Source organism: Haplochromis burtoni, unplaced genomic scaffold, assembly GCF_018398535.1.
Source record: "Haplochromis burtoni strain Fernald_Lab_line unplaced genomic scaffold, NCSU_Asbu1 Contig_732, whole genome shotgun sequence".
NCBI lineage: Eukaryota > Metazoa > Chordata > Actinopteri > Cichliformes > Cichlidae > Haplochromis > Haplochromis burtoni.
The window spans coordinates 107,349-117,713 of NW_024583093.1; the positions used below are offsets into that span (position 1 = coordinate 107,349).

Here is a 10,365-nt window from a genome sequence, read left to right on the forward strand (position 1 = left end):
ATTATGGCGATCATGCTTAAATTTTCGTGAAATATCTAAGGTTTTCATTACGTGTCCAAGCCATTCAACTATTTCACTCTTTTCAGCAGCAGAATGATCATTTTTCCTTCCTATATTGCTTGAAAATGCTGGTCTGCTTCATAATGTGGATCATCCTTCTTTAGTAGTTTTTCCTTTAGTTGGGCTCACCTGGCAAACTAATGATCATAGGTGTCCGAGATTGATTTCAGTGATACAAAGAGCCCTGAGACACAATTCCATCCATGAGTTTAATTGAAAAACAACTTATTTACTCTTTATGACACTTAAACAAAATTTGCATAATAATTTGGAACGCAGTGTATATAAGCTGTGCATCTTTCCTTTAATGTTTGTTGTTAAATTACAATGTTTAAGAGCTTCTGCTACTACTTTTGTTTGCACACCAACCTAATTGGTGTGACCCCCTACATCCATATGAAGTTTGTGACTCCAGCCAGAAATTAAATCACTTTGAAACTGGGTGATTATTTTTGATATGTCCTGTTTTTACCTCCATTTCTGTCCTTTAAACTAACAGTTATATTTCCTCTATTCCCCCCCCCCCTTTTGTTATTTTCTAAAAACTGATATTTATTCAATCTTGTCACAATCTTACATAACCAGATATTTTACTATTTTAATCACTTGTTATTTAAGTATTTTGTATTTAAGGGGCAGCCAATCAGAAGAAAGTCCAGTTAAAGCGAGGTTGGGGCGTCAAGCCACACTGGAAAATGTAAAGTCAGGTGCATCTCCCACATCGTCATGATTATTTTGAACTCTGGATCATGCAAAGCTTTTCTAGTAGAGTCCAAGAATAGAAATGTGGAGTCAGATCAGAAGAATGGGTCACTTTAACCACATTAGACAAAAATACAAAGGACACTACAAACATGTAAAAGTACTGCCTTATTGTTTATCTATTTTGAAGACCCTGTGTCTTAAATTTAATTCAGGATTAAATCAAAGTAGTAGTGTGTGCCCACATGGAGCCCTGAACCTGTCTCTGGTGTTTGTGCGGTGTTCACTTACTGCAGTGACACGTTTTTGCTTTTTTTTTAGCCTTCACTGTCTTATAGCTGGTGTTTAGTGCCCTGTTGGGGGGGTCACTGGACGTCCCTCATTAACTTGTCATGAGGGAAGGAGAAAGGTTATTAGGGAAGAGGGAGGATGACGAAGGACATGGCAGCTGTAACTGATTATAGAGAGAAGAAGAGGCCTAACTGATAATTACTGGAAGCAAACAGCCGCCCACAGATCAGCAGAGCAGTTAGTTTCCAGCAGAGCAGAACAGAGGAAAAAGTGAGCGATGTGCAACTTTGGATGTGAATTCAAAGCAGAAAACAGCAAAACAGTTTCATTAATGATTTCTGCACAAGCTTACACGTGTTTGTTTGACTACTGAAGGACCTTCATTGCATACAGCAGTGGAGTGTTAGCTCGTTCCAGCTGGTTCCAGAGGAACAAACGCAGTTTTGTCAAATCTCAAAGACAGGCACAGAGTTACCTTTGTCACAGGTGTCATGACACATTGCGAGGTAGCAGTAACACTGAACATGTCCAGCTCATCACGTACGGACAAGTTTAAATTTCAACATATTGGTTAAGTATTATTTTTCAACATGTGCGGTTGTACAGGCCATCAGGCTACTGAATCACTGCCTGATTACTGAACTGTGATATACACATTATAATACAGTTTTATATAATAACACCTGTACAATCTGTATGTCCTACCTTAGTATGACTATGTGCATCTAATTGTACTTTATATTTGGACTTAATTCTACCCTGATATATAGTTCTTGCATTATTGCTGTTTATTTCTATTTCTTATTATTCTTTCACATCATTTTATTTATTTTACTTTTGTGAATTGGACACATGCAGTTCACAGAAAATCCACCACAGATCAGTATTTCATGCACCAGAGGGCACAAAGTTGCCAGATGTAGCAAAAATAATACAAATTAAAACTCAGTCATTGACCCAAACCAGTTAACCTTAAAAGCTTTGGACTGAAACCAGAGACTCCAGAGGAAACTCAAGCGTGTAAGCTTTATTCACAAGTTGTTCATAAACCAAACATAGAAATTGCTGTCATGGTCCAGTGACGCGTCACAGTTCTCTGTTTTAATCAGCGGACTCACCTCAGTCTTGGTGTCACAGCTTTGATAAACTAATCTGAAGGTTAAGAAAACATGACCTGAATGACTGAACCGTGCACATCGGGGAAAAATTCAGCATGACAGAACATGTCTAACATTTTACGGATTAGCTACCACAAGCTTTGCTAAACATCCACAAGGTGCTGCCATAATTGTTAAGCAGACTGTAGCAGACAAACACTATTGTGTATTTCTGTACCATTAAGCTATGATGAGTAACATATTCAGTTCTTCCTGTTGAAACAGAATAAATTCCAGCAACCTATAACATCTCCAAGTTTCTGCCTTTGATCCTCAACCCGCTGGTAGGCAGCTCTGAACACCACATCCAGAACACCCTGGATTTTGTTGAGAAGGTGAGAGATGTCATTATGGAGGCAGATGAAACCATGGTCTCGTACAACATTACATCTCTCTTCACTTGCATCCCAGTCACGGAAGCGTTGGAGGTAGTTCGTAAGCGATTACAGGATGACCCAACCTCAGCAACAGGACCACTCTCAGCATCAACCAAGTGTTTTTGCTTTTGGAACTGTGTCTTCATTCCACCTACTTCACAAGGGTCAGTTCTACAGGCAGAAACATAGGTGTGCCATGGGCTCTCCAGTTTCACCCATCGTGGCCAATTTGTACATGGAAGAAGTGGAAAAGAGGGCTTTGTTATCCTACCATGGAACACCACCAAGCCATTGGTTCAGATATGTGGATGACACCTGGGTGAAAATCAAATCTGAGGATGGACCACAATTCACGGATCACATTAATTTGGTGGACAAACACATCAACTTCACCAGGGAGGATATGAAAAGTGGCAGGTTAGCCTTCTTAGACTGTGAGATTTCCATCAGTAATGGGGGACATCTAAAAGCTGACGTGTACCGTAAACCTACACATACGGATCAGTATCTAAGGTTTGACTCTCATCATCCACTGGAGCACAAACTGGGTGTCATCAGGACGCTACAACACAGAGCGAACACCATCCCCACTGACACAACGGCCACAGAAGCAGAAGAGCATCACATCAAGAAGGCCCTGAGTAAATGTGGTTATCCCAGCTAGACTTTTGTCAAAGCTGGAAAGGCACCTAAAGAAAGCTCCAGCTGATCCAGGAGAGAAAGACAACCGCTGCCCAAGCGAAAACCTGCAGTGATCCCATATGTGTCAGGAGTAGGAGGCGCAGTCGAGACGCATTTTTTTCTAAACACCAGGTCTCTGTGGCTTTCAATCCCCAAAACACGCTGCGCCAAAAACTGGTCCGGCCCAAGGATCGGGTCCCCCAACACAAACAAAGTAACATAGTGTACGCTGTTAAGTGCCAGGAGGATTGCCAGGATTTATACATCGGGGAAACCAAACAACCTCTGGCGAAGCGGATGGCACAACACAGAAGAGCCACCTCGTCAGGCCAGGACTCTGCAGTCTATTTACACCTATAGGCCAGTGGACACTCTTTCAAGGATGAGGATGTACACATCCTGGACAGGGAGGAACGCTGGTATGAGCGCGGAGTCAATGAGGCCATTTACTTGAAAAGGGAAAGACCATGTCTGAATCGAGGAGGGGGCCTAAGGGTACATCTTTCACCATCTTACAATGCTGTGATTGCAGCCATTCCCCAACTCTCTGTGAATGGTACTCATCGCAATTCATCAGTGATCTTTGATCAATGAGCCTTGATCAGTGGTGGTTGATCAATGCTCAAGAGAATTTGCATATTAATGATCAAGGAACTGACCTCCCAGCCCATTGTTCCTTCAGTGGGCTGGTTTCAGTCATTATGCAAATGTACTGTTTATAAGATTGGGGAAACCTGCAGTCAGCTGAGACTGAAGAAGTCACTTGGATGAGTGACGAAACGTTTCTCCCACTGAAAATGCTACGTCCAGATGAACAGAATCAATCTTTTGGGACTGCACAGAAATGGTTCAGGAATGGTTTGAGGACCACAACAATGAGTCTGAGGTGTTGACTTGGCCTTGAAGTTGCCCATATCTTAAGCAAGCATCTGTGGGATGTGCTAGACAAACAAGTCCGTTCCATGGAGGCCCCACCTCACAGCTTACAGGACTTAAAGGATCTGTTGCTAACATCTTGATGCCAGATAGCACAGCATGTCTTCAAGGGTCTAGTGAAGTCCATGCCTCAGTGAGTCAGGGATGTTTTGGCAGCAAAATTAAGCTAAATTAAATTTTATTCATAGCACACTAATTCCCAACTACAGTCACCACTAGGTTCTTTATATCATAAGGTAAAGACCCCACAGCAGTACAGAGGGGGACCGACACAATATTAGGCAGGTGGTTGTAATGTTATGCCTGATCAGGGTGTTTACTAAATTTATCACATTTTACTTTTTCCCTATTCTGTCCATCCATGCCTTTTCCTTCAGCTCTCTTTCCTCTTGTACAGACTCTGCTAATGTCCCGGAGGCCGCTGGGAAACTGACAGGGAAGAAAGCATGGGCATGGAAAAATGGAGCTCCTTTGCTAGCACAATACTGCAAGCCATGCACACACACTCACACACACTCACACACGCTCACAAACACACGCACACACAGATTCTTTTTAGATTGCAATACTGCCTTGCAGGCGACGTTACCATGTTGAAAAAGAGGCCCGTTGGTCTGCTTTTTCTGACCTGGATAGTAGAGCAGCACATGGCTGTTCATAGACAGCAGAGTGTTTACACCTCCCACAGCTGGTAAACATCTGCAGCTGTTTGGCCCATTAAAAAAATAAAATAAATCTTTCTTTAGACAGACTTAATTAAGTCACCAAGAAGTGACTGTTGTTGTGATTTTAACCTCCTAAGACCCGAACTCTTCCACGACATGCATTTTTAATTTTTCTTTGATATTTGGGCTGATTGGGGCCTGATGAATGTAAAAACAAAGAATTACCAGATTATTGTTTTTTACCTTATTTTAGTTTTTAAGAAAAATAAGAGCCACATATGAGGATATTCATTTCATATTTTGATAGAACAGTAGCAGTATAATGTCCTCGTAAGTGGATATCAGGCCCTTGTAATAATTGAGTATTTTAGTCTAAATAACCCAAAATGTGATGTCCACATATGTGGACGACAGGTCCTAGGAGGTTAAATAAAATTAAATTGAATTTTCCATCTAAGTTTAATGCTCTGTCATTACTTTGTGGTGGATGTGCTTACAGCCAGACTTATGAAGCTGGTAACAACATTCAGGTTTTAGGAGGTGTTCAGAGACACACTGCACATATAACAACAAATCTTTTTCCAATAACTTTTAACAATGCAGATGTTAACAACTGTGATATTTCTGCTTGGTATCACTTGATAATGTCAGATAGATCAGGCAGCATTTCATGAAAGATCCACTTCCTGATGCAACCCCAAATGGCTATATGTGTCTCTAACTGGAATTGTTGACATGCTAACATTGGAAACATGCTAGCACAGTGATGATACTGCATTGCATATATGTATACGCATCTGCATATGTAAGAGCCTGATGCTGTGGCCTGCTTTTATCCCTCAGGATGGCGTTTCTCTGCTGTATGGCTATTTCACTGCCAAAACACATGCTGGCAGTGAAGTTTCTCTCTTCTAATAAAAGAGAAAAATGAGTTCAAGAATAACCAGAAATGCATAGGAGTAAACAGGAGCACTTAAAAGACCTATCAAAGTGCGCCGATTTGACATATAGTAACATTTCTAGGTAGGTAACTATCAACTTCCAGCACACCCACAGCATAGATTTGATATTGAAATCTATATCATGGTAACTTTAAAGTAGCTCGCCAACATCGCTAGTCCAATAGCTAGTTCTCTGACAATGTTGACATGTGCCATTTTTCTGGTTTCTGTAGCTCTAATAACACGCTTATTGGCCAGGGGTGATTCTGAAGTCTTCTGTTTGCTGTGACAGTAAAATCAGCTGTCATTCAACATTTATCAGCTCCAAGTCCAACATGAACAGCTCAGGCAGTCCTGATGGCAGATCAGGAACATCAATGCACAAGTATGAATGCAAACAGTACAGGCTATCTTTCTTCTTCTTCTTTTGTCCCTAGCTGGTGGTTGGCAGGGGAGGTTGTCCACGAAGCCAATACATCGCTGTGGGTGCCGTAGGGTTTCCATCTTGGTCAATGATGCATTCCCAGGCCTTGTGGTCTCTTACCTTCACATTTGCTTGCTCAAGGGTTAGGCGTCATTGTTTAAAATCGTCTTCAATTTGCTTGATCCAAGTCTTCTTAGGCGAGCCAAGCTTGATTCTCCAGTGGGCGGGGTGCTGCTGCATCAAAAGGTGATGCGGCAGATGTGGCCAAATCATTGCAGTCACTTCCTAATCCACTCTTCCATTGAGGGCTGCTGGTGACATTGACTACATATCACGCTGTTGCTGAGACGATCACGGAGGGACACTGGGAGAATCTGATGCAAAACAGCGGATTTGGAAGCACTCCTGTAGGATGCTGTTCAGCAATCCTGAAGCACCTACAACTGTAATGAAACTTTTTTTTTTAAAATCAGGTTACAGGGTATTTTTTAACTGACTTCTGCCTGTCATTATGTTGCTGAAGACTGCATCAGTATATTTAATGCTGAGTGAAAATTAAACTGTATTAGTAATGGCAGTATTAGTCACTGTGATGACTAATACTAATATTTAAAGACAATTTCTCTCATTTGTGCCTACCATGTGAAACAGCCCACGTAAGAGTTTCTGAAAAGACATTTTGGAGCTTTTCCATTTTTAAAGAATGAAAGTTTAGACAGGAGGTGGTTCAAACACACCATTTCTAATGAAGAAACTGGGGTTTGAGCCTCGTTAATGCATTAATTTCAGTTTTTAGGGGGGAGAGCAGTCCTAGCAATGCATAAATCTACACAAACCTGCCTTCACAAACACTTTTCTGCCGCTAAACAGCACCTGCAAGACAAACAATCAGCTGTTACAGCTGTACCAGTGTTGTCAGAAAGCTTGAGAGTTTGTTTCCCTATTTCATCTTTTTCCCTATTTTACTGGACAAACTAACACAGAGAGAGAGTCAAGAGTGGCAGTAACTCAGGTGGGAGAGGTTTTGATTGTTCTCCTCACCTGTGCTAAACTGCACTTGGATATGACACTAAAACTCAAGTTGCTAATGTTAGTAGGCAAGCAACTCACATTGTAGTTCTCTTTGTGAGCCACTAAGGTAAAACGGTGTTATGTAACTGCAAGCAGGAAAGGACATAACACACATTTATCTCCTGTGTGTTCTCCATATCATATAATCCATCATTTCTTTTATGTCACAAAAGCTGTGAAAGCTGCCGGGGGCAAATGTAATTGCATGTAAACGGACCAAACTTCAGCCAGGAGAACAACTGAGATAATCCATCCACAATATGAGGTTAGTCATTAATATACTGCTGCATGGGCTGGGCTGTAGTTACATCGTAAGGTTTTAAAAACTGAGCTCTAAAATGAATAGTGGCAATAATCACAGAGAGAGGCTCACAGTGATCACTGACTTTTTAAAGGTGCTTGTTCAGATTAAATAGAACAAGATGCAAAGCATTAAAACATGTTAAAAACACAACAGCCTTAATAAACGCAGAGTAGTTTGGACCCGGAAGCAGGATTCATACGTCATCACCGAAAGACCAGATTGACAGACCTGAAACTCTTTCCATCTTTTTATACAGTCTGTAGTTATCTGTAATAGATAAATTAATTGATTATTGAGTGCAGCAATCTTGTGCTTTTGTATCTTTGATTGCAGTTTTGCCACTGATTGAAACCCACCTGAAAAAATAAGTACATGGGAATATGGTAGTATAGCTACAGTATACTGACCACAGATCTGCTATTTATTTAAATATAACTTGCAGCGCTCTTCTTCTGTTTTTGATTGTTCAACAGAAATAATCAGAGACACGGGGTTTGTGTCGGATGTTGGTGCCTAAGAATAAGGAACACTCGTAAGCGTAAATGTGAAGCACATTTATGCTTAAATGGTCAGTTTCTGTTTTGCAGTCTAACTAAATAAATACTTTAGTACAAGTACACACTCTCTGCTGCAGAAAGCACACTATAAAAACCTAAAATAGTGTCTATAAAGCAGGTTTAACTTATATTAAACAGCAGATTAAACCCTGTCAGACCAGAGAAGTGCACGACCAGGTACTCCCAGATAATAATCCTCAATATTATATTAAAGCGTAAATGTTGGAGAAGAATCCAGTCTGAACAGAGCCCGTGGTGGATTCCCCCTCTTTGATTTCTTTCTTTTTTCAGGAAGGAGGGAAAGAAAGTTGCAAACAAAGTGACAGAAAGCTTTATCAAAACGGGGAAAAAATTATATCCAGACAGATTTAAAACGCATATTCGACACATTTGATCATTTATAATATTGTTTTGAAGAGAGACACGTGCTGTATGTGGATCCACTCAGAAAAGTAAATATGAATGTTTTCACTACCCCCTGTGAAGGGCTTACCTCCACTTCGAACGTGCGCTCGCTGTCATCCAGGAAGACCACGCGCAACCGGAGCTTGGTCTCCTTGGAGACCCGGGACTTGGTAGTGAGGTTCTCGAGTCTCCCGGTCCGCCGCTGTCGGTCCCCCATCTCTCCCGCTCCTTTCTGTTTGTCTGCGTCTCTCAGGAGAAGTAACAACTAAAACAACTACGATCGTCCATTAAATCCATGTCCACGAGAGTTAATCCCACAAGAAACGGCTTCACGCGCTCCCCGCCATTACCATCAACACCAAAACCTCCACGATCGTGTTCATCCTCCCCTTCGCTCCTACCGCTGGAGCGCGCGCTCTCCGGATGCGCAATGGCACGCTGACGTTGTCTCCAGACAGCCAGACCTCATCCAGCTTCTCGTTCACTGAGAAATCACTGGATTAAACTCACTGCACATAAATATTACTGCGCTTAAGCACAGTTTCATGTACTTGTACTTTAGAGGAGTAATACAGCTCCCACCTTCTCATACTTATATTCATCTACATCCATCTATTGTGTCTTTTTATTGGCTATTGTGACAATTTCTTATTTATTTTACACTCACAGGGCTTTGTCTGTAAAAATCGCCTAATAAACAAACTTCGCATTTCACTGCATTCACCTTTAAAAAGTGCTTAGAGTGACTTCTAACACTGTGATCTTAAAAGTTGATTATTTAGACTAAAAATATCATCATTTGCACGAAATGTGGTGATTTGATACTTTTTAACGAGTTACTGGGACTCAACGGGACACTGTCGCTGTGTTACTGATGAGGAGTTCTCACTGTTTTTTTTTTTTTTACGTTTTAATACAAAATAGTTTATAAATTAGCTCCACATCAGCCACATCAAAAGAGTACAGCTCTACTTGCAGTAAGCATCAATGCATGCGTAATAATGATCTAATACTTTATAACAGTACAACAGATCATTATATGAGCACACAGGGGGCAATTTGATTTACTGAATACTTAACGGATACTTACTCTTTACTCATGGCAGAGGTTTTCTGTGGTCTCCAAGGATTAATTCTTAGACCTGTTAGAAATCCTGTATTGATGTGACTAAAAAGGCACCAGAAATTGTTTCGTTCGTCTTTCTTTTATATTAAGGAATGTATCCATGTTCATCATTACTACCTATGCACTACACTACAACTGCCATTTTTATGCTGTAGTTAGCTGAATCAAAGATAATAATTCACTATACATATACACATATGTGAATATGTACTGGATTAAAAAAAAAGGCCAAAATGTGTGAATATAATAAGAAAAATGTTTCAATATAAAATTAATTTTAAGATGTCTTTATGAGTCTGTTAAAGTAGGTGCTGTCGTGTTTTTATGGCTTATTGTACATCTACCAACAGCTATCAGTAGTACATTTACCAAAGTAAACTTTTATGAACATATTTAAATTTTATGCTTGTAAAACACATTTTTAGTAAAATAAGTAGGCATGCTCAGTATATAAAGAGACAATATATGGTTTGTGTGTGTGCATGCGTGCGTGTGTGTGTGTGTGTGTGTGTGTGTGCGTGCTGTGTGTGTATGTATGTGTGTGTGCTTCACGGGAATAATATGAATTTCACGGTGGCTGGACGCTTTTAGAGGACTGACCTGTCCAAAAGTAGGCTAGTAGTGCAATGCCTTCAGTCGCCTCCAGCATGGACTGAGCACTTTGCGTG

General features: G+C 40.7%; 1 protein-coding gene across 1 annotated transcript in view; it reads right to left on the reverse strand.

Moving 5' to 3' along the window:
• LOC102291439 (FERM domain-containing protein 7) overlaps positions 1 to 9,145 on the reverse strand; it is a 19,825-nt gene extending 10,680 nt beyond the window's left edge. Inside the window, exon 1 of the mRNA XM_014330360.2 lies at positions 8,660 to 9,145. Coding sequence (XP_014185846.1) covers positions 8,660 to 8,788 — 129 coding nt within the window. The 5' untranslated portion in view covers positions 8,789 to 9,145. The remainder of the gene's footprint in view (positions 1 to 8,659) is intronic.
• Positions 9,146 to 10,365: the final 1,220 nt, after the last annotated feature.